Consider the following 24,692-nt stretch of genomic DNA (forward strand, 5'->3'; position numbering starts at 1 on the left):
GGGGGCGTGTCTGGCAGGGGGGCTTATGGCAAGGAAAGGGTTTAAGTATTGAGACCAAAAAAATAAAATAATACAGATATGAGAACCAGCACAGAACTCTTATATTTGTTGTGCACCAAACTACACAGAGGTCACATGCAACGTGGCCCCTGAAGAAAAGCCCTGCCTATTGTGATGATGCCTACGTGTCGTCCAGCATTAGTGGGGGTCAGGTTTTTTTAATATGCTTAAACGATATGCAAACCCTCAAAAATGATCTTATTTGCTCCCTTTTTTGCTCTGTTTAAATATACCAATGAAAGTGATTTATCTGCTCAATAATTGTAAAAAAAAAAGGTGTGATTCTGTACTGTTCTACTTTGACACTTCACTCTTTCATTTTAGATAGAACCAGATATTCAGCACTATGACCAGATATTCAGCACTATGACCAAATGTATTCTCTTTCTCATGTCAATTTATCTATTTTTGTTTTTGGCACAGTCATCTGTCTGTTCAAAGATTGTACAGCTTCTGGGACAAAATGAGGTGGATCATCATCAGAAGCAAGTTGTCATGTTAAGTCAGGACAGTTTTTATCAGATACTGACAACGGAGCAGAAAAGCAAGGCGCTGAAGGGCCAGTTTAACTTTGATCACCCAGGTATGGTGCCGTTTTATCAATGTTGACTTGCTAGAGTGAGTATTCCATGCTGAATAAAATAACTCTTCATTTCATGTGTGATTAGCAACAGTATAAATGTTTAGATTGTTAACATTATATCTGATATTTGATTGTCTTTGATGTAATAAATCTAAACAGGGTTTTGTTACTTGTATTACTTGGGTGTACAAATATCTAGAACTACATCTGGGTATACACTAGAGCTGCAGCTAACGATTATTTTCAAAATCGATTAGTTAGCCCATATATTAAGTTCGATTTAATCAGATAAAAAAAATACATTTTAAAAAATGGCTCCAGTGATGGGACTACTAGTTTGGAGCAAGCTTGGAACAGAGGAAGTAAAAAAGGAAAAAAAAAAAAGAGAAGTGGTGTGCAAGATAGTGAAATGGAAAGTGTAAAATTATACAGCAATGAATGCAGAATGGCACCGGCTATAGAGGACTACATAACTCGGCAATAGTACATTATAGCTGGCGGTATTCTGCATTGCGCTGTACAATGTACTATTGCTGGGTTTTGTAGTCCTCTATAGCTGGTGGTATTCTGCATTGCACCACTATATATAGTATTATTGCTGGGATTTGTATTTCTCTATAGCTGATGGTACATTGTGCTGTATATTTTACAGCACAATGTACCATCAGCTATAGAGGAATACAAATCCCATCAATACATCGTAGAGCACCATGTGTGGGGAAAGTGCAGGCTTACCTGAGCAGTCTTCCAGCAACTTGCTTCTGAGATCGGGCCTGTCTATCGCCGACTGATTTTTCCCCCCACCCCCCCACCTGCTACTCCTTACTTTTCCCCACTGTCCTTCTGCCGATCATAGATGTGGGCAGGCGGTGAGCGTGAGGCGGGAAGGAGGTTGCGGGCGGGCAGGTCTGGCAGTGGCGAGCGTGAGGTAGGGAGGAGGTGCGGTGCGCAGCGTGTGTGGAGCCGTGAACAGGAAGCCGATTAATCGATGATTGAAACCGTTGACAACTTTTTCAATCGATTATAATCAATTAGTTGTTGCACCCTGGAGGGATTGCCATGGCTTTCCTCACCTTTTGGCCTCTGCTATACGTCTTCACCCCACCATTGCCCCCACGTTGACGCAGGTTAGGTCGCTTTTTCGCTCCTCCGATCTCTTCCCCCTTTCCGTCGCCCATGACCCCGGTACTTGGGGGACCCTGACTTTCCTCCTGAGGTAGACTAGCCCGGATTTCGTCGCCTCCGGGATGCCAATAAGTTCCGGGTCTGCGATATGCGCTCCTCCGACCGATGGCTCTCCGCCAGATAAATCTGCCGCCTACTGGACCCCCCGTTGGACTCCTGGGGAACCCTTCAATTGAGGCATTTCCTGCTTTCCATCATACAAAATGCTTATACATCGTGAAATATGCCCGATAGAGTTGTTGTTGCTTGCCGATGATTGCCCTCTCATAAGGGGCACACCACCAATGTTATATTGCTTGTATTCCGAATGCTTTATTTCTATATGTGATTCCCGTGTATTGTGTTTTCACTCAATAAAGCTGACTTTTGAATAAAAAAAATAATTAGTTGTTGCAGCCCTAGTATACATGGTTATATTTTCTTTGTTCAGCCTGCAGGCTTAATGAAGAAAATATAACGCATTCCTCCAAGGCTTACGAGCATGCATGGACGAACCCCCCTGTTGTCATTGTATTCTGACAACTGCCAAAGCATTTTCCAACCTGCTTCTTCGATGAGCTGATCGAGGGATGCCGGGCAGAAGAGGGTGCAGGCAGTGGCACCCACTGTGATTTTTAGTTTTGGTGGGTTCATGAAGATCTGCCCGAAAATCACATTGTTCATATCCTGCTTATGTAGCCACAACACACACTGTACATGTCTTCTCCTGTGTAGTGTGACAGGTCTGGTGGGTGGGCGCTGTGATGGGCTCCCATAGTTTGTGTGGGTGGTTTTTATCAAAACAAAAAAAACTCTTATTAGGATTGTAGAAAGTGTGCACTCATTTTAGGTCTCTGCACAGCAGTGCAGTGTTGTGACCTGCAGTTGGACACTGGTATTGCAAAAAAGAAATGCATGTGTGCAAAAAAAGAATGTGAAAAATCTGAAATAGGTTGGAGAAAAAATCATTTTCTGCTTTCGACCTGACAGGTTTTGAAACTTTGGTTTTCAGTTTTGGTCTAAAAATGTCATTTTGGTGCTTCCCTGTAATATTACAACTAAACCCCTTCCTTTTTTTGGTTTTGTCTCTGGTCACCTCCTGGTGTCTATAGCTAGCTTCATTTTGTGCCTATTCCTCATTTCAGATGCCTTTGACAATGAACTTATCTTGAAAACTCTTCGAGAGATCATGGAGGGGAAGACTGTACAGATTCCTGTGTATGACTTTGTTTCACACGCCAGGTATTTACGAAACTTGGCTATCGCTATAGTGTGTAGATATGGTACCTTGTTACTGTCAATATATTGGTGCCTTGAAATCCTTTTACTGTACATATGCACACCTTGTATTGTACAGATAGAGCAGTCATGAACTGTTGTCTTATATTTGCTTCATCAGTAGAGTAATAAGATATTGTCTGTAAATGCTTCAGCCTTCATATTTATTCTGGCAGGAGGGATTTTTTTCTTTTCTTGCACTGTATCAGGTAGTTGTATGTGTTACAAAGATGGATATATTACCTGATGGTAATTTCCCTCTTGTATATGTCTTATTCCAATATACTCAATTGTATGGCTCCCTTTGCTAAGATTACGATTTAAGCGAACCATACATGGCCAGGCTGAACGAGAGAAATCTGCACAGCTTCACCTCCTTCACCTCCTTTACTAAGCGAAGTGCAAATTCACCTAGTGACTTCTGTCTTTGCCTCATTTGCCGTGGTGATGATTTTGCTGCCTGAATTTTTTTTTTTTTTTTAGATTAACAGTAAAAGGCAAATTTTCTTCATTTGAAAAGCCATTGTAGGCCCCCAGTGTTGGCATTGTGTGTGTGTTGTTGTTTTTTTGACCCACAATATTTGTGCAAAATTTTATCAAAGCTGAATTTTTTTTTTTTCTAAAAAGTTAAAATATTTTAGTGCATACCAACACGGTATAATATGAAATTTGAGTACAGACTACTGAGAAAAGATGTGACCTATTCATACTATCAGAATATAAGCTCTAGAGAGGACAATCTGTACCACAATAGTGTATGGAGGACATCCAGCTTGCTAAATCATGGGTAGCTATTTATAAATCCACTTTAAAAATTTTTTATTTATTGCATTCTTTCAACTCTATGCATGGCAGAACTTCTGTGTTTAGGGAATAAATCATAGGCGCAGGTGCCTGTTTATGCTGACACACAAAAGCTTTGGCATTTCCCAGACCATGACCACGTACAGCTATTAACTTCTATAGACGCCTGTATGTGTCACTTGTGGCTCCCCAAGCATTGAAAATGTGCAAACAGACTCGAAGCTTAAAGTCTGTTTGCATGAGCCCTTACAGGTTTGTGTACCTTCGATTTTCACTGTTTCACAAAAAGGTAGAATTAAAAATGTACAAATATATTTGTTAGAGTTTTATCTTTTATATTTAGTTGGAATTGTGGAGAGTGTGTGTTAATAATTAGTGTATTTTTAGCGAAAAATATTTGTTTTGATGAACATTTGCACAACTATCACAATCTACAAAATCAGTAGCGCCATTTTATTGTATGGATGGTGTGCTTTCATGAAATGTAATGTGTTGGATTGCTCTCTATAGTAATGCACTTGCCATAAAATGTCTGTTTTAACCCAGCGTTGATGTCAACCAAAGCTTTTTTGATATGCCTTTCAAACAGTGGTAGTAGTGGTTTTTGTGGGGGTCCTGTACAAACTCTGAAAGCTGTAAGTGAAAAGTAAAGGATGCAATTGATACCGCTGAGCTCCATGAGCAATATGTAAGTTCTAGACCAGGGGTATTATGGTTCCCCTTAAAGTGCCGGTTGTATCTGTAAGACTATATAAATGTATCTACTCTTATCATATTAAATAATTCATTGCCTCTACATTTGATTTTACTGGTTTTAGTAATGCCTAGAACTTTTATTGGCAACTGCTCATGTGGAACCATAAAGTTTCTTGTGGATGATACCAGCAGTGTGCGACTCCTTTTCAACTGGCATAAAATTGTATTATCATAAAAAGCAGATGTCCAGAGCACCCCCCCCCACTATCGGAAGTTAGAGTCCCCCCACTTTCTCTTACATCACCGTGCACCCCCCTTAACTTGTGCTACTGCTGGAAAGCAAAGTGCAGGGTCTGGAGGGGGGCTGGAGTCAGCTGCTGCAGAATGCTGATACCAGGGGAGCCTGAGAAGAGGGGGTGCTGTGACTGCACAGAGGTGCAGGATCTGTAGGAGGAGTTCTGTTCTCGCTGCTGACTGCTGAGACAAGGTGGGGGCGAAGACTAAGGGGGAGGGGTGCGGGGGCCACATGAAATGGCCTGGCAAGCTGGACTGGGCCTGCAGGTCTTGTGTTTGACAAGTGTTCTAGAGCAGGGGTGCCCACAATTTTTTGTGTCGATCTACTTTTCAAATGATGAGCTACATGAGATCTACCAACGAAAAAAAAACACTGGCTGTCATTCCTCATTTTCTCTCTTGGCTGTCATTCCTCATTTTCTCTCTTGGCTGTCATTCCTCATTTTCTCTCTTGGCTGTCATTCCTCATTTTCTCTCTTGGCTGTCATTCCTCATTTTCTCTCTTGGCTGTCATTCCTCATTTTCTCTCTTGGCTGTCATTCCTCATTTTCTCTCTTGGCTGTCATTCCTCATTTTCTCTCTTGGCTGTCATTCCTCATTTTCTCTCTTGGCTGTCATTCCTCATTTTCTCTCTTGGCTGTCATTCCTCATTTTCTCTCTTGGCTGTCATTCCTCATTTTCTCTCTTGGCTGTCATTCCTCATTTTCTCTCTTGGCTGTCATTCCTCATTTTCTCTCTTGGCTGTCATTCCTCATTTTCTCTCTTGGCTGTCATTCCTCATTTTCTCTCTTGGCTGTCATTCCTCATTTTCTCTCTTGGCTGTCATTCCTCATTTTCTCTCTTGGCTGTCATTCCTCATTTTCTCTCTTGGCTGTCATTCCTCATTTTCTCTCTTGGCTGTCATTCCTCATTTTCTCTCTTGGCTGTCATTCCTCATTTTCTCTCTTGGCTGTCATTCCTCATTTTCTCTCTTGGCTGTCATTCCTCATTTTCTCTCTTGGCTGTCATTCCTCATTTTCTCTCCTGGCTGTCATTCCTCTCTCTTTCCTGGCTCACTTTGCTGTATTTTGCAAACAGTGCAGTGCAACAGGCTTTGCAAACTAATATTCTTTGATGTAATACATAGCACTTCAGCCACCAGTATCCACCAGAAAGGTGTCAGAGAGCTTGGCTCAGCAGACTCAGGCTAATAGGTAATCATGTGTGCACAGCTAAATAAATATACCAAAATGGAATAAAGGGGCCACCATTCACACCCATCGCGATCTACCATCATCTGCTTTGAGAGCTACTGTTCGATCACGATCTACCTAATTGGGCACCCCTGTCCTAGAGAGAGCAGAAGCTGTGTTCTTTCAGGCTCTTTCCAAACTGAAATGGGAGAGACTGAATATTCTATCCAGAGAAGGGAGGTGAATTGTCACTGCTTTGGTAGTCCTTCTGTTCTGTATTCTGCGTCTTTTTTTAAAATGTTTTATGAATTTTTATTTCACAAGGAAAGAAGAGACTATAACAATATACCCGGCTGATGTGGTGCTTTTTGAAGGTATACTGGCATTTTATGTTCAAGAAATCCGAGACATGTTCCGGATGAAGTTGTTTGTGGACACAGATGCAGATACTCGGCTATCGCGAAGAGGTGAGTATCTGAATTTTTGGGTGTCTTTTTAGTATGTTAATTTCTGCTAGATTGCTGACTCTATACTAATGGACCTGCCATGAAATGTCTGTTTTTAAACTGGTGTCAAGCAAAACTCGGGTGACCTGCCTTAAACGGTGGGAGTGTTATGACATTTCCCAATTATGTAAAGTGTTGCAGATTAAATTATGGAACTGTTGTCTTTTTAGCCCTAGAAAATGTTTCTCCTCTCAAAGACATTGCCCTTATCTACGTGTGGAACCCTTTTTTTTCCGGCACATACAGCTTCTCTGGTTACATGCATTTGAGAAATAAATACATGAGCTCATATCTTCCAAGCTGACCTGCTGGTGCTTCTGGGGTGTGGTATCCCTCTTAAATGTCATAGGCCTGCCCTGATCATCCACATCTGTAAATCCTTCTGCCAGTAATGGCCACATTTACTGATCTTCAGCTTCTGATCTTCAGCTTCTTTAAAAAAATAAAAATGTATTTTATGCATTTTAAATGTCTTAACTTTGGTAAATTAAAAAGAAAAATCCTCCCCTTATATCTGGTGCTACCAAGACACTAATTTCCATATTTATGTGCTACAGTTACTGCTTTTGAATAATACTGTAAAAGAAATAAGAGAAATTTGCTCTTATATTTTATCGTAGCGATGCCACAATTTTCAGAACAACGTTTACAGATTGAGTTCCAAATGAAGGTCTGAATGGTTGCTGCACTTTCCTTCAACTACCAACATAGCACCATTTCCCTGAACTATGGATAGGTTTTAGTTTTTTTTGTTTTGTTTTTTTTTTTTATCTCCTCTAGCTGCCTTCTGACAGGCCTAATGTTTAATATTAGAGCCTGGACCTTAATGTGGGATGATGGGCTTCAGTAAGGAATACCCTACCCACCCTACTGTACTTCTTCTTTTAATTATTCTTACCTTCTTTTTGCTTGGTGTTTAGTTTATTAAAACTGGAGAAAAGAGTCTTTCCATTCCAACCAATCAGAGCTCTTGCTTAATTTTCCCATAAGATAAAAGGTAATCTTTTACTATTTAGAAATGCCTATTTGGTGCTTTTTTTGTTTCTTTAATTTTATTAATTCAGCAGATCAGTCTGTTATCTCTAATGGTGGCCCCACAATGGGACACAGTCTGTTTATGCCACCGGTGGCTAGCCGTTCGGACAAATGAGAAATGCCAGCTAAGGACATGCATGGTCAATGAAAAAGATTGCAATAAAGTGTATTTTTAAGCTGTTCTTTCTCTGATATTCTAGACATAAAGAGCAAGCTTGTTGGATTTAACCACCAGGGACTAAAAGATTCTGTTAAAAGGAAACTCCCTTTTTATTACCATAAACAAAATGACCTTTTCATGTAACACTGCAGCCACTGTAACTTTCTAAAACAGTCAAACAATTCAATGCAATAAGTCAACCTGGAAGTGCTCTATACACAGGTGGTGTACACAAATGTCACTTCCTGCTCCTGTAATTTTGGCTGACTGATTTCCCCCAGAAGTCTGCACTAAGTTGCAAGTACATTTTTGGTGAGATGCTTCCTTCTACTAAAGAGATGCTGACACTGCACCTTTCCTCATTACATATCTGTATTTAGACACAGAGGGGTCGGTCCCACTGGAACAGGTTACCCCAGTTTAAGCACAAACAGTTCTGAGGAAGTTTTATTACGTACCCCTTGAGGGCACTGACAATTGAAATCTGCAACCCTGTTGCATTTTGTTTATAGTGTCTACCTCATTGGAGTCCCCTACCTTGCCTTCAGGGGCCTCTACAATAGTCCCACATCTTTGTGGCAAAATGTGCTCCTATCCTCATGTCTGCCGACTGCAGAGGCTCTAAGCCTGCTCCCGCACTTTCCCCCTGCAGTCAATAACTGATCTTTATGCAACCCTAGAAAAGGCCGAGCTACCAGTTGCAATGACCATGCAGAGCTCAAACTCTGTCCCCACAGTCTCTGATGTGTGATGAGATAGTTTCCTGCCAGACGTACAAGAGAATGTTTCGGCCCTTATTGATGCAGTATGTACTACACTGCTTCCTGCGGGTTCAGCCTACTGTTCCTACCCCTGGGTCTTTTAGAACAAAGAACGTTTCATAAAATGTTGTTCCAAGGGTTTTTTTCTCTATGCAGACTAAAGGGTCCTTGATCCCACCTAAGCATATGTTGAAACTGTTTAGCTGTGCCAGGGAGTTTGTTAAATGATGGTCTATACTCACTGCATAGTCTGCTGCCAGTAACTGGGGTTCCTCCTTTAACTTAGTTTTCACTGGTGGGCACTATGCCTCCTATCACTGCTGTGACATTAATTTGTGAACTGTGATGGAATGGATTAAATCCCTCAAACACTCCCCTTCCATAATAGGTATCTGAAGCCCTGTTAGTGTGGTATCTGAGGCCCGATGTGTCAGTTGTTATGGCTTGTTGGAAACATCTAAGCTTGTGTCCAGTATGGATCAGTTGTCTATACAACTGTGCAGAGCTCTCTGGATCGCTTGTCCTTTGATGGATGCATGCTCTTTGGTCCTATCCTTAATGTCCTCGGGAATAAAAAAGGAGGCTTGAGTGTACACCCGTCTCGGCATAGGAATTCCAAGGCTGGAAACAAGAAACCTGCTAAGCCCTCAGAAGCCTTCAGCATGATGGTTTCCCAAGTGGGGGGATGGTTAATACTTGTATGTCCTTGGGTAGTTTGGGTCAGGTTCAGAGAGCACCCCTTTTAGGTTCTAAGGCCAATTCCTTGCCTTTTGGCACTCTCTTCAGCAACTTACTCTTATACGCTGTGCCACCACACAGATTAACAGGCCTTCCCCTACCTCCTTGGGTCTTCTCCTAGATGCTCTGCCTCTAGATCCTGTGGCTGTTTATCTCTGCAGCTGTATCCCATTCTGGCCACCATCTTCTACCTCTGAAAAGTTCTCTTCCCTCTGGACATATATGGTCATTCATGCTACTTGGTACACCTTTTTGTCATCCCCCCTCCTTCTCCAGATAGACCTCCTAACCTGCCTGGTCAAACTGGGACAACTTTAACGGTCCTCCCAGGATTTGCAATTCTACATGTTGCTCCTGCACACCTGATGCTTTTCATTGTGGGCTCCTATCTCTGTCCTAGTGTTCTTTCTTGGCATTCCCATTGTGGGTCATTCAGGTGAACTCCTATGAAGAAAGCAGTCACTGTGGGCCCGGTGGACAACATTTATAGGGGCTTTACGCTCTGGTGCGTTGGGTACGATTTACAGGGCCCTTTACTGGAGGAATAGATCTCGTGGGCATGCCCAGTGCTGTGATAATGTGGGAAGCTATGGGAGAGCATGCCAAATTTTCATTAAACACTTTTGGCTCCACCAGGCAACTGTTGTAAATGCTCAGTTTCCCCTGCAACTTGTAGTGGTGGTGTGAAAGTTAAAATGGCGTCATGCTACTGTCATCCCTGTCAGAAATGCTGTACTGGTTTCCATAATGTCTTATAGCGACCCTGCTCACCTACCATAGTTTCTAGATAAATTCTGCCTGCCTGGAATTTAGGTGTTCCTTTCTACCTCCCAGTCTTTTTCCACTGATAACATGGGGGATGGGGGGGATTTTTACGGTTAACATTCTCTATTGTTATCATAGCTAATTATTTGATGGCTCTTCATCCTTACTACAGCAGTTTTCTTTCCACAGATTACAGGGTGCACTGCCCCACCTGGGCACAGTGACCATATATCTCATGCTTGCCTATATGCCAGCTTTGTTGTACGAAGCCTGCAGTTAAATATTAAAAAAATAAAATAAAATTGTGTCCTTGTAAAGCTGGCCATACACTGCTGGATTTTTTTGCTGACTTGAACGAAATTTCCAGTGTGACAAATCCTGGTTTGTTTTTTATCAACTTGTGTCGAAGTAGTTGTGCTGAAAATTCTTGGCTGGTCAAGGATTCTGACGGCAGCACATCTGCCGCTGTTTCCAATAAAATTGCCTGGCATGGGAGACTTCACCCCTCAACACTGTTTACACACATTTTTGTATTTTGTGCATTTCAGTTGTAATAGGTCTATTTTAATATAAAATACACTCCTTCACTAATCTTGAGCTATAGAGTGGCTATCCTTGGTTTCACACCAATTTGAAAGCTCCGTGCAACTATAAAAAAAAGCTTATCCATTTCTTAAGGTGCCCATACACTGCACGATTCTCGTACGAGAATCGCGGGAAATCCTTCGCAAAGATTTCTTACTTATTAAAAAATATCTGTGTGATGAGCTGAGCCAAGAATTAGTTGATACCATCTGTGCCACTTAGTCATTGCCTGGGTTGCTATTTAACATTCTGTTGGGACCCAGAGAATTTAAGGGTGGGCAGATGTTTCACTGCCATGTGCAAAGAATGCACACTTAAGACGCTAATGTAACTTAATAGAGAGATAACTGGTCCATTGTTTTTTTTTTCCCCCATGCAGTACTAAGAGACATTAATGAACGAGGACGTGATTTGGAGCAGATTCTCTCTCAATATATTACTTTTGTGAAGCCAGCCTTTGAAGAATTCTGTCTGCCTGTAAGTATTTTGTATTTATTTACATAGTTATAGTATTTGAGGTTGAATAAAGATATCGAGTTCAACCTTTATGTGTAAAGGTGCCCATACACCTTACGATTATCGGACGATAATCGTATGCGATCGACTTTTCGAACGACAATCGTACGTGTGAATAGAGTGTCCGAACCGACTTTTGACGGTCAAGCATGTTTGAAAACTTTGCTCGATCGTACGATTGTCATAAGGTTGCTGGCGTTTCCGTCCGTCAAGTCGTACGATCTACACTGCGCATGTGCAAACGAAAATACGACAAATCAATTACCACATTTCGTCCAGGTGCTTCTTGTTAATTACGGCTAAATTAATCTTGCGATCATCGGGGCAGGATGGGGCTGTCGTACGAGCATCGTACGACTATTTGATCATCAGACAAAAAGTTTTGTCCGATAATCGTAAGGTGTATGGGCACCTTAAGTGAAGGAGTCCCTGTGTGGGCTTAGGTTTTAAGAGTGTACCTGTACCCCTGTATGTTGCCGTCTCTTAGGAAGGTATCTAATTGATTTTTGAATGATTTGATACTCTCTGCTGATACCACTGCATGTGGCACAGAGTTTCAAAATGTAACCACTCTGACTGAAAAGAATCTCTTACCCTTTGTGGTTACGTTTTTTTTTTTTCTCCACCAATTTTAGGTGGTGGTCTCTAGTCCTTGTTACGGAGTTTACAGTAACAAGTTTATTGCTGATGTTGCCATCACCACAAAAAATCATGTCCCCTGTGAAACGCCTCACTTCCAGCGTGAAAAACTCTTTTAAGTTTAGCAAACTTGTCTCAAATCTTTGGTCCTGCAGCTTCTCAGTATTTGCTAAATTTTTATATAAAAATGTATAGATAACATCAAATATAGTAAAGTGGTATAATTGTTTAGTGTATCACTTTGCCTTGCTGACATGCTATTCTGAATAATTAACCATTAAAGAGGAACTCCAGGGGACCAAATAAAGGATACACTCGCTCGATCCTGCCACAGTGACTGCTCACCTCTTTCCCTCTCTGTTCCAGCTGTTATGTCCCTCTGATTACTCTCCTCTAATACACTTCATTAGACATGATGACTCCCTGGTCCTTAGACTGTGGGGACCAGTATAGCAGCCATGGAGGATTGAAGATTAGGAGAGTATATCTTTTTTTATTCAGTCACCTAGATGAAAATGAGCAGTTAACCCTTGCAGTACAGGAGTACCCCCACTGCAAGGGTTAACTTTTAAAAATCCTGGAGTTCCTCTTTTAAGCACTTGCTGGTGGTGGTGAAGCTTGCCTGCCCTCTCCCAAAATATCTATTGGCCATTAAGTCAGCTTATGATTTTAGTGGGACATTGGGAATGTATGGGGGCAGGAGGAAATCAAGCTCTGACACTGCTGGACCTTTTGATGAGAGCTGCATATTTGGGCATAACAGTGACCCTAGAAGCTTCTGTAAATATATGCACTTAGTGTATGTGAACCCTTTTGTTGTATACACAGCTAAACCATTTAAAACACGAAAATTGCTGAGGCAAACCATGTAAAGGGGGGTGGAGACCGAGAGCAGACCTTTTCTCTACATACCATGACTCAGTGTGTCTCCTGTTATAGCTTCTGTCAATCCCTAAGGGAGGGCTTGCCTATGCACATGTAGCATGTGATATCAAAGCCTGACATCCTGTGGCCCCCCTTTAACTTATTACTCCACATTCACTGTCAAATCAGTCTCAGCAAGGCTGATGGAGGGTGTGTCAGCAAGACTGACCATGGAGCTACAGGTACACTGTGCATCAGCACGGCATCCTGTAGCTTATGAATACAGGTTATGGGATGCAAACTGACCACATCAGCTGCACAATGTTTCTGTGCATTGTAATAAGAATGATTCAGGAGGGGATGAGGACTGGCGGAATCACCAGGTATTTGTTGCTGAAATTGTTGAGAAAAAAAAAAATGTAGCACACGTACAAGAATTACTTCTAAAACATGACTACACCAATGAACGTGCAGGCAAACTCTGACCCTCCAGCTGTGCTGAAACTATAAATCCCATCATCCATTAGGCTCTGGGAGTCATGCCTGTGGCTGTCGGTCTTGCAGTGCACAATGGGATTTGTAGTTGCACAACAGCTGAAAGGCTGGAGTTTGCATACCCCTGCACTAATGGTATATGAGAAAGTAGGGTAACATACACTTTAAAGCAGAACTAAACCCTCCTATCCTTTTTACAGCTGAATAAGCAAGGTGTATGTTTAACTTTAGATCTACAGTTGTGATTGGTAATGCACATGTCTGTGTGGACTTGTTGAAAACCTGAAGGTGTTTTCAGACTGTATGAGGAAACGCCACAATCCAGGACACACGCGCCTACTTGGATTATCCCTTGCCTCCTCTGAGGCAATTTGTCTTGAAAGTTCTATCCGCCATATAGTAGTTTACCTGCAGTGCTGTACTGTATTCAATGGAGCTCCTTATGCATGCCTGATATGCATATAAAATACTTTGTGGGGTGCACTTTCCTCAACCTAATATTGTACTATCTATAAATGCTGTAACTATCCCAGCAAAATGTTTTAAGTTGGTTTGCAAAATCCTGTATTCATCTTTACTGTGAGCAGCTTTAAGAGCTGTAGATTAATGCAAGATAGAATTTTGGCTCCCGATTTGCAAAAGATTTACCACTTCTTTTTTTTCTTCTTGCATGTAGACCAAGAAATACGCAGATGTGATAATCCCCAGAGGTGCCGATAACCTGGGTGAGTGAACAACCACGTAATGCGCCATTAATTGATTTGCTTAATTGTTTAATTCATGTGAAGTCACACCTTTTGCAAATTAATTTCCCAAAGCTTTAGTCAGTAACCCATGTATGCTTTTGTATTTAAGAAACCTCTTCTCCATTCCTCTACGCAGACTGGTAGCACCCTGAAAAATATAGGACCCCACCTGAGTGTGTTGGAAACCATTCCCTTTGAGAACCATCTTAATAGGAACATCACTAGTCAGGTGGAAAGCCAGGTCGCCTTTAAGGATTCTACTGACAAGATGTTAGAATCCCAAGTTAAACTCGTTGGTTTTGTCCTTCGTTCTGTGGTGGCAGTGACTTTAATCTGTCAGACTATTTCGGAGTGAGGCAATTCCCTCCAAAGGGATTTCTTTTTAGCTGGGATGGTTTCCTGTTTATAAAGAGGGTAGAGACTTGTGCTTCGGTTGCAATGACTGACTTGCTACAAGCATCAAAGCTTATATGCGTTGTGGGTCTGATGTCTATGCAGATCTGCAGGGTACTAAGGTTGCACAGCGGGGATGCTAATATTTCCAATGAGCATCTGATATCCTTCGTCCCCTGTTCGGCCCTCTGCTGGGCACCGTGACCAGTAATGTCTTCGGAGACCAGACCACATGCCTGCCCTGTCATAGGACGTCTAGGGATAGGTTGGCTAAATGCTTTCCTTCTCCATTGCCCTCTGGGCCCGACTGCAGCTCCACCCGTAGGGCTCAAACCCAGAGGTCCGCTAAAACCTCTGAATGGTCTTCAAAAAAAAGTTCCTCGCGTCGAGCTGGGGGGGGGGGGGGGGGGCGGTTGCGCATCCTGGTGGATTCTTGGGTAACTTTTGTGTATTGCATTCAGATGCAGAGAGCTCTTCTTTTAGCCCACAGGCTCTTCTCTTGCCCCCACTTCTGTTGCTCCATCTTCTCTCCCCTGTGATATTGCACAGAACCCTGCACTTTCTCCAGTCTGTCTGGGTTATACACAGGACCCTTCTGCCCCAACTCCTTTTTGTTAACTTGTATTCCACTTCCTTCCTCAAAGTCCCCCTGTCCCAGGGACCTCAGTGTTTCTCAGGCACATCTGTTATTTTCTTAGAGCATTAGCTCTTGTTTCTAATCGAATGCCCACTCCTGGCATCCCCACTGTGGAATCCTCAGGCAAACTTCTGTTTAGTGAGTCAGTTTAGTGGCTCCTTGTAGTCGGCAACTTCCTGAAGAGCCTAAACCTCTAAAGTCCAGTCGCGCACATTGCTTACATTTTTAGCTCTCTTGTTCAGCTCTTCAACAGTTCACAGTGCCATCCAAAAATGCAAGTTAAAGCTCTGTCATGCAAAGAAGCCATATCTCAACATTTCCACAAACACTGCTGTCTTCTCTGGGCCAAAGCTCATTTGAAATGGTCTGTCGTAATGTGGAAGTCAAATCGAAATAGGACCTTCTTTTTGGCAACCATGGGTGCCGCGTCCTCCATACTAAAGAGGAGAGGGACCTTCCAGCTTATCAGCAGTCAGTTCAAAAGCCTGCATCTCTGAAGGTATGGGGATGCTTTAATGCATATGGAATGGACAGCTTGCACATCTGCAAAGGTACCATCAATGCTGAAAAACATATCCAGGTTTTAGAGCAGCATATGCTCCCTTCCAGATGATGCCTTTTTCAGGGCAGGCCTTGCATATTTCAGCAGGACAATGCATCTATGACGACGACAACAACATGGCTTCATAGTAGTAGCGGCCGGGCGCTTAACTGGTTTGCCTGCAGTCCAGACCTTTTCACTGATTGAAAATATTTGGAGCATCTTGAAACCATGAATACGACAAAAGAAGACCCAGGACTGTTGAGCAGTTAGAATCCTACATCAGGCAAGGATGGGACAACATTCCTCTCCCAAAACTCCAGCAACTGGTCTCCGTTTCCAGACGTTTCCAGCGTGTTAAAAGATGAGGATGCTACACCGTGGTAAACATGACCCTCAGACATGTTGCAGCCATCAATTTCAAAATTACCTTTTTATTTGTTTTCTTAAAAATGGTACATTTGCTCTGTTTAAACATTTGATATTTTTTCAATTTTCTATTAAACATTAGTTTGAGATTTGCAAATACTTTTATTCTGTTTATGTAGATTTTTACAGTGTCAACTTTTTTGGAATTGGGGTTGTAGTCCCCCCCCACCTTGAATAAGTCTCCTACTTTGGACTCTGCGTCCAGGAAGTAGTGGGAGTGTGTCGTGAACAAAAAAGAAAGCTTCTCCAGGTTTTTTTTCAAGTGGCAATACTTGACAACCCCTAACTAAACACACAATGCAAAAAGAAAACTCGGTTCTGATCTAAAGGCTTACTCAGATTTCATAGAAAAACTAACATTAAGCCGATCGGTATCCTGCAAGAAAAGGTCTGAATATTCTAATTACACAGACGGAAGGTTAATTCCTTACACTTCGGCAATCTAAAGTCAAAGCATGTTGTATGATCCAGCACACTTGGATACTCCTGAAAAAACCTGATAAACCTGAAAAATCACAAATGTGAGTACTCGAATATACAGTTTTTGGACTGTCCTTGAAGATCTATTACTGCGAATTCAATGTTGTCTGTTATTCACAGGATTCTTAATATAGGGCTAATCTTCTAGTCTATTAATTATATTGGACTATAAAATGATGACCAGACTATAAAATGATGACCAATCTATAACCAGACTAACCAGTACACCTCTAATGAGGAATATACAAACTAGTTTGTTTATTGGGTAACATCATTATGAATCTGTGAATATCAGACTGCCAAACCGCTCAGAGCTCAAATCCTTTCTTCCACACCTAGTGCTCTGAGAACCTGTGTTATTTAATGTCCGGCAGGGGCGTCCCGAGGCTGGGTGACACCCGGAGCGGTAACAGAGTGTCACCCCGCCGAGACGTCACTGTGCATGTGCGTTGATGTCATCGCGCACGCGCGGCAGTATTCTGATACCTGCCGGTGGCCATCTTGGTGATGGGACGCTGGCAGAGAGAGGAGGGGACAGTCACCCAGCGGGATAAGGTATGCCGCCTTGCCCCCTCCTCTCTCCTCTCCTGGGCAACAAATGCATAATCATCACAAGATGCTGGAAAGAAACTGGCAATTGCTACAATAAAGAGAAAACAAAACTGGCAACAACAAATGGACAATAAACAGGCTCTGTGATTGATTCTCTGTTTCAAAGTGCACCTTTTTTAAAGTGTATATATACCTTTTAGATACCTTATTTTTTTGAGCTCCACCGGCATGCAATTAAGAGACTTATCAGCCAGTCCGTATGAATGTGACATGTGATTGAGACAACGTTGTCTGTATTAATATTTTAGAACACTATAAGGTGGTGGTTGTGATTCATGATAATTACTCGTGTGTAATTTATAGTACTATTTATAATAGTACTATAAATTACGCACGAGTATAAAGTGTTTTTTTATTTTTTTATTTCTTTCAGTAAAAGTGGATATTCCGACCCTTTAGAACTACTTTGGTCTGATCTCTAGATCAGAACAGAGTTTTCTTTTTGCGGAGTGTGCCGTCCCAACTCTCAACCCTTCCCATAATGGGAAGTTGTCTGACACTTAGTGGACAGTGTTGAGCGTATTAGCCACGTTTGAATGGGGAAACTTGGAACCTTTTTGAAGCTATCTCTCCACCTGTAGCATGCACTGAAAGTAGAGTTTTTGTCCCTGGTTGCACCTCCACTCATGTGCAGCAAGCAAAGACCATGCTAGATGGAGCCTCTGTCTCCTGAATTGTCAGCAGGTGGATCACCCTAGCTTCCTGCTTCAAGTACTCTTTGCTGGGGACAGTGTATCTGTGGCCCTTGGCTGATCAGCAGCCTTCTCTGGAAGGTCTTCCAGATATCTTCCTTTTTTTCCTGCTCTTACTCAGGCATATACTCTTAGTGCTTTGGCTAAGATTACTGTCCTCGTTCCGTGGCCATTGATGCTTCGCTGGACCTGGGGGATTGGGAACTCCTAACTTGTTTTGTGTGCATTAGGGGTGTGTACATGAAAGGTGCGCATTTTATTGAGCAGATTGAAATGCATCGCAGTGAATGCGAGCAAAAACACACATAGAAATGTGCTAAACACTTATGTTGAGCATTTCCAATAGTCTATGCGGCCAAACACGCTGTAATCTGCCAAAAAAAAAAGCTCATGTAAATTTTTTGCTTGCGACAACTCTCGGGTGTGAACAGGGGCCATAGAAATGAATGGGATTTCTTGTGTTATGGGTTCCTTCCTTTCTGTTGGTGTACAATATTCTAGGAAATCCTTCTGAACCATGTTAAACTAAAACCCCTTCTGAATATTTACTGGTTAATGAGCTTTACACTTGCTGAGCACAAGGAACAGTGTGATTCCAGTGTAAATATGATGTGACAAATTTATATTGAGGTGTGTGTGTGTGTGTGTGTGTGTGTGTGTGTGTGTACACACACTGTATGTGACATCGTTGCCTCCTGCTCTACACACATTTTTCACAAAAATTGCAATAACAGTAGGAGTAGCTGAAAGTGGCTTTGGTTTAACAAAACCTGAACAAAAATGGCAACTGCAAAAATTCATTTATAACCAGCATTTTTAAATATGGTACACATGGTTTACACAGAACAAAAATAAATTTTACGGCACACTTGACCAGCAACAAAGCAAATTACACTGTCTGCAAATATTGTGCAACTAAAACCTCTGTTTTAATGCAAATTGTTAGACAAGCCAGAACAAAGCTCTGTTAATAATGCAAACTGTTACAGTGTAACTTGTTTTGTTGCGGGATACTCTGCTATGGGTCAAGAGTGTGTAACGTATGGAGTGCAGGGTCGGGAGTATGTCAGAAATAAGTAACGTAGAGGTAGGCAAACACAGTAGAACTACATATTACCCCTGCCTCTGTTTAATTCCATGCCCCTACTACAGTTCTCACCTTCCTCTTCAGTACAGATTTAGCCACCCGGTACAGATCTCTCCCTTGCTCTCACACACATCTTCCGCATTGCATGATTTTTTTTATTCTTGCTTTCTCCCTTTCCTTACCCCCCACTTTCCCATTAGAGACCACTGAACTTCATGAAGTGCAATTATTAGAGCTCGGATACAGTGCCAGGGCTCAGTGAGTGGGTAGGTCTTACCCTGGACACGTATCGAGTCGAGGAGCTTAGGAGACCTCTCCTCCGTACTGTACACATCGTTTCAATCTGATGTTTGAGGCGGCAGATGCTGTACAAATGATGCTGAAACTTTAAAAGCAAAAGGTGCTCCCGGGGACACCCTTTTGCCCAGGTGCTTGGGGCGAATGACGAGCATTACCTGCTTACACAGTATCCCTAGATTATATGAGGGAGTACATGAGATTACCTCAAAAGAAGAGTGGCAGTTGGCTTGGTCATTTCATTGCTTTATTAAACTAGGCATTTCATCATTTATTGGCCAAATCACTTTTTTGTTGACTTTAATAAAACAGAGAGGGGAATTTATCAAAACTGGAGCAGCTGTGCATGTCAACCAATCAGCTTCTCTTTCATTTTCAAACCTTCACTAAACAAACTGAAGAGAGAAGCTGATTTGGTTGCCCTGGGCAACTACTCCAGATTTTGTCTGCTCCAATTTTGAAATAGTCTCATTATGCTTTTCTACTCTGCTTTTAGATGAGTGGCATACATTTCTGCCATAGTTTAAATGTTTGTTTGTAGGTTTTCTCTCTATCCTACTTCATGACCGAATTGAAAATCCAGATTTTTTTTTTTCTTTTACAGTGGCTATCAACTTGATTGTTCAGCACATCCAAGATATCCTAAATGGTGGATTAACAAAGAGGCAGACTAATGGTTATGTGAACGGTTACACAAGCCATCGGAGTAGGCACACCTCAGAGTCCAGCAGCAGCCGACCTCACTAAAGTGCCCTGTGAATGTGGAATCTGTATATACTTTACATCAATACAAGGTATTCCACTGTAACCTGGAGACAAACATGAGCTTTCATTGGAGGAGAATTATTTCCTATGGGCTGTATGAGCTCTGGCCTTTTAAACTGCCAAAAAATGAACCTGACTACTGCAACAAGAATAAAACATGCTGGAATTTGCTGCTCTCGAAGTCAGAATGGGGAAGCCGTGGCCTACTATGCCTTTTTTTTCTTCTTCTTTTGCTTACTCCTAATTTGAATGGAGAAAGGGAAGGCTGGACTTTAAAAATCTAAACTTGAACATCCATACTGACTACTGAAAAAAATGATCCATAACATACCTAATATCTCATTATTCTAGAATTGTCATAATGTGAAATCATGCACAGTTATTCACCACAAAAGTATTTTCAAAGCTTTGCTAATTTGAGTGTTATTTCTAGGAGGAAGATTGGATAAATGTGCAGTAATTGAGGCAGTGTCAGTAACCCACAACTTAGGTGTGCGATCCCCTTGATTTAGTTATATGTATATTTTTATTTTTTTCTTCTAGATGTTAAAACATCTGACGAGTCAGTAGTTTGGATAGTAGGGTATGACCACTTAGAACAGAAGATTTGCCTTTTTCCAGTGCCAAAAGCATAATTGTGGGTTTTATAATGTTACTCACGGGAGACATTCATATTTGCATTGTTTAAAGTTGGCAAAGTATTTATTTTATTTACTTTCTACCCTGTGATAGCTTTTTTTTCTTTTTTTTTTTAAATCTCTACTGTCTTGTTCCCTTTCTAAATAAATTGTATCATGATCTGATTAAAAAAAGCTGTTCTGAACAGCAGGAAAAAAAAAGACATTAAAAAAAACTACTTGCTGAAGGTGTTTTTACTACTAAATGGTGTTGACAGTTTTATGTTAAATGGTTTCCATCACAACTGAAATTTAACAGCTGCTTCTGGTTTATTTAGAAAGACAGAGGGTATTTCCCCATCAATGTTGGACTGCGAGCTGCAATTTCAAGTCATTTACCATTATCTGCATCACTTCTGGGCTGCATACTTGGCCCAGTCTTCAGATAAATTGTGTAATGTAAACTTCAGCTGACAGTCACTGCCCATTTTATGGGGCACCAAATCTTTCAAGCAGAATTGATATTCCCCCTGATATGATATGACCACAATTATCAATTGATAACATTATTTATGTACGTATAGCATTTACAAATATATATCACAATTTTTTTTTCCCGCTCATTTAATTTTAGCTCGGTCGCCAAATGTATAATTTTAGTCCCTATTTGGCCCTCACTATGTATGGATTAACATGTTAAAGGTCATGCTACCCTAGATGGGGCTCATGGTATGATTTTTGATGTGTATTGCATGCCAGTGTAGTGCTTCCAGGATAGCGGTCATAAACAGCTGTAAGAATCCTTCTATTAAGCAAAAGTGGACTTCTTCTTTTGACGGTAGTTTTTTAAGCAGTTTGTGTGACTAAAGGTTAGAGATTAACAAGCGCCTCTTCTACTCCCAGGAGGAATTTTGGTGCATATTTCTTTTGCACGCAGAATATTTAATTAGCTGTAACTTATTGGCCATACATGTGAAAATAAAGAGACTAAAAAGCTTGAAGTTTTGACCCCCCCCCCAAAAAAAAAATACTTTTAACAAAGTCACCCCAGAACAATTTTTTTTTCTTTTGTATGTGTTTCTCCTGGGAGATTCCCTCTCCCTTGAAGTTAGCAACTAATCACCAACATAGGAAAGAGAAATTGTCCCAGTAAATGATGGGGGAAATTCTAGCCTGTCCCCACTCTACTATGTGATGGGATGACAGATGCAATAAGATTTTTAAACCCTTCTTCACAGTGCATAACAAAGCAAACCTTTTTAGCTGCATATCATTTAAACATTTCCTTATTGTGTTTCATCCAGTTTCACAGCTCAACATATTACTTTATTTTAATCTGCAACACATATTTGTTTAGAATACCACTTGAAAGGGGTGTGTGTGTGTGTGTGTGTGTGTGTGTGTGTGTGAGATCGATCTATCCCCCCTCTTCCAAATGTTTCTCTCGGGCCATTTGGAAATATGTGTATATATGTTTTTAAATATCCCTCTGGCATAGTCACATCATTGTGACATTTGTGATGGTTTTTCTTCCCACCTCTAAGAAAAAACAATGTTAAAAGGAAAGTCAGCTTTCTGACCCAGTGTCATGTTACACCTATATTTAGGGTGTAGCATAAAACATGGTTACATTCTTCCTACAAATGTGTGCATTTATTTATTTCATACGGGTGGACTGCCTTTTTTCAAACCATTTTATGTCTCGGGAAGTCCATACTGTATGCTTGGGTTAATCCTGCAGAAATGTGTTCACATGAGATGCTTTATCAAGCCTAAAGATGGCCTTACACCTTGCAATTATCATTCAACTTATTTTGTGCACTCATCGAATCGTCGTCCATGTTCCGCTCGGATATCCCATCATGCACAGATCTATGTGGAATTCGATTTTTCTCTTCTGTTCATTGAAGGACACAGGAAACGGGTCTAAGATCGTGTACTGTAGGGTAATATTGCCACCTGCAGGAGAAGGACGCTAGGCACAAAACAAAAGACCGCCTTGGGGGCGTTCTCTGCTGGTGGCCAAACTCCCCACCTGCTGACCAGTCTCCAATAAGTAGCAACAAAAATCCTATTTTCTCTTCCATTCATTGACGGACACAGGAAACATCTAAAATTATGTACCGTTGGGACGTCACAAAGCAATAACAGGCAGAGGGGTGGGCACTAAAAACAATTCCCCCAACTTTCACAGACTTACCTCGCTGCGGTCGCTCCCCCATCAGCGGCGTCTCCTCAGGAGCGTTCCGACGCTCACAGCTCCGCCCATCTCACACCGCTCTGCTTGATTAGACAGTGGGAGATTCAATTGCTCGGCGTTCTAGTAATGTGGAACGTTGAGCAATTGCTCTCCTCCGTACCTGCACCGCTCTCAATCCTGAATTGAGGCCCCTTGTCTCTGGGGTTCCACAGCCAGCCTGTGGGGGAACAGCGGCCCCCCATCCTATCCTCGGATCTCTTCACGCTGGACACTTCTGTCTCCTACCTTATGTGCTACTTAGTCACTTTCGACTAACTGCTTATACATCCTTATGGGAACTGCTGGACTGTCCTACTACAGTGATTAATCGCTGCATTCGTTATCTATGTACTTATGCATTGGGGTGTTGTCCGTGAGCGGTGTGATACATATATTTACACAATACATTTGCCTACTATTTCTATATTATTACCAGAGTTAACGCTTGGCTGCAACCTCAGTATGGTAATTGCTGTACGGGACTACAAATCCCCTCAGACCCCGGGGAGCACAATTTGCTGAACTAAGCATTGTTTTCAGTTGCCTTTGTTATATTCGTTAACTACTGCTTTTTACCTTATTGTGGATACCTGCGGTATGACTAAAATACTGCGGCACAAGTGACAATCTCTCTAAATTGTTGGTGTATGATTACGCTCACACCTCACTATAGAGTGTAATAGTGGGTCCCCCAACCTAAACCACCCACCTCCTGCGAGTTACTATGTGGGTATTCCGCAGCTGTGATCCAACTCCAGTAAACAAACTGCTCGAGTGTTACACCAACAGAGACCCCCCCCCTCCCCTTAAAGGGCCACCTGCAAAACTTTGCACCCCAAACTAGCATCTGCTGATAGCAAAACATCCACCATATAAAACTTGGCAAAGGTATGAACAGAAGTGGCAGCCTTACAAGCCTGAGAAACAGGCACCGTGACAAAAAGCCCAAGATTCCCCAAGACACCCCAACATGGTGATGAGAACCAGCCCGTGTGGCGTATTGATGAGAACCAGCCCGTGTGGCGTATTGATGAGAACCATCCTGTGTATCTTGGGCCGGTGAGTAAACATCCCGGCCGGGAGAGAAACACTTTTTCCCAGAAAGGTTTAATCTGCTCAATCGAGCAGATTAAACCTTTCCCTGCGATCGTTTTTTTTCTTTTCTTTTCTGACATCGGGAGCCACGGCCTGACCGTCAGTCAGAAAAAAAAGGTAATACGATTGCATAGCTAGATTTCTATTGGCTATTGCACTTTGCAATAGCCAATAGCAAACTAGCTAATGCACCCGCCCACTGCTGCTGTCAATCAGCAGAGGGGGACCTGAATTTTTCTATCAGGTCCTCTTCTGGTGATTGTAGCAGCAGGGGGCGGGTGCAATAGCTAGTTTGCTATTGGTTATTGCAAACTGAAATAGCCAATAGGAATCTAGCTATGCATTCTTATGCCTTTTTTTTTAGTCTGGTTACTGCAACTGGCAGAATACTAAAAAAAAAAAGAAGTCTGCAGATACACGGCGCCCGGCTTCCTGATTGGCTGGCTAGACGGCTCTAGCTGGGTACCGGACGAAGGCCACGTTCTCGTTGGAGAGGCCTCGGGGGATGACAGGCTGCACATACTAAGGTAAGAGGGGACTTTTTTTGTTAATCGGGAAGCCAGGTGGCGACTCTTTACACGCTTCCCGGCTAATCAGGAAGCCAGGTGGCGAGTCATTACACGCCACCTGGCTTCCTGAATGGGACTTCCGTTACTCGGTAATTGGTATCGGCGAGTACCGAAAAAAAATTATCGGTACTCGTACTCGGTACCAAAATGCCGGTATCGGTGCATCCCTACTATTTATAATGGTCTGGCCCTCTAGCAACTTCAGCGCGAAATGATAGCTAATTATAGCTAATTTGCCTATAAACATAAGGTGGTCATAATAATCTGGCCACTCGGTGTATAGTAATAAAAATGCTGTAAAGGTAAAGATGCTTTCAAAAATGATGCAATGACCAGTTATTTATCACTTACCAACCTACAAAATGCCTACATCAATAA

At 42.0% G+C, this 24,692-nt stretch overlaps 1 protein-coding gene across 1 annotated transcript in view; it reads left to right on the forward strand.

Moving 5' to 3' along the window:
- UCK2 (uridine-cytidine kinase 2) overlaps nucleotides 1–20,296 on the forward strand; it is a 34,129-nt gene extending 13,833 nt beyond the window's left edge. Inside the window, exons 2-7 of the mRNA XM_018570385.1 lie at nucleotides 484–643; nucleotides 2,953–3,049; nucleotides 6,376–6,518; nucleotides 10,981–11,078; nucleotides 13,792–13,840; nucleotides 19,634–20,296. Of these exons, the coding sequence (XP_018425887.1) occupies nucleotides 484–643; nucleotides 2,953–3,049; nucleotides 6,376–6,518; nucleotides 10,981–11,078; nucleotides 13,792–13,840; nucleotides 19,634–19,776 (690 nt within the window). The 3' untranslated portion in view covers nucleotides 19,777–20,296. The remainder of the gene's footprint in view (nucleotides 1–483; nucleotides 644–2,952; nucleotides 3,050–6,375; nucleotides 6,519–10,980; nucleotides 11,079–13,791; nucleotides 13,841–19,633) is intronic.
- The last annotated feature ends 4,396 nt before the right edge of the window (nucleotides 20,297–24,692 follow it).

Source organism: Nanorana parkeri, unplaced genomic scaffold, assembly GCF_000935625.1.
Source record: "Nanorana parkeri isolate BGI_ZX_2015 unplaced genomic scaffold, ASM93562v1 scaffold1527, whole genome shotgun sequence".
NCBI classification, from domain to species: domain Eukaryota; kingdom Metazoa; phylum Chordata; class Amphibia; order Anura; family Dicroglossidae; genus Nanorana; species Nanorana parkeri.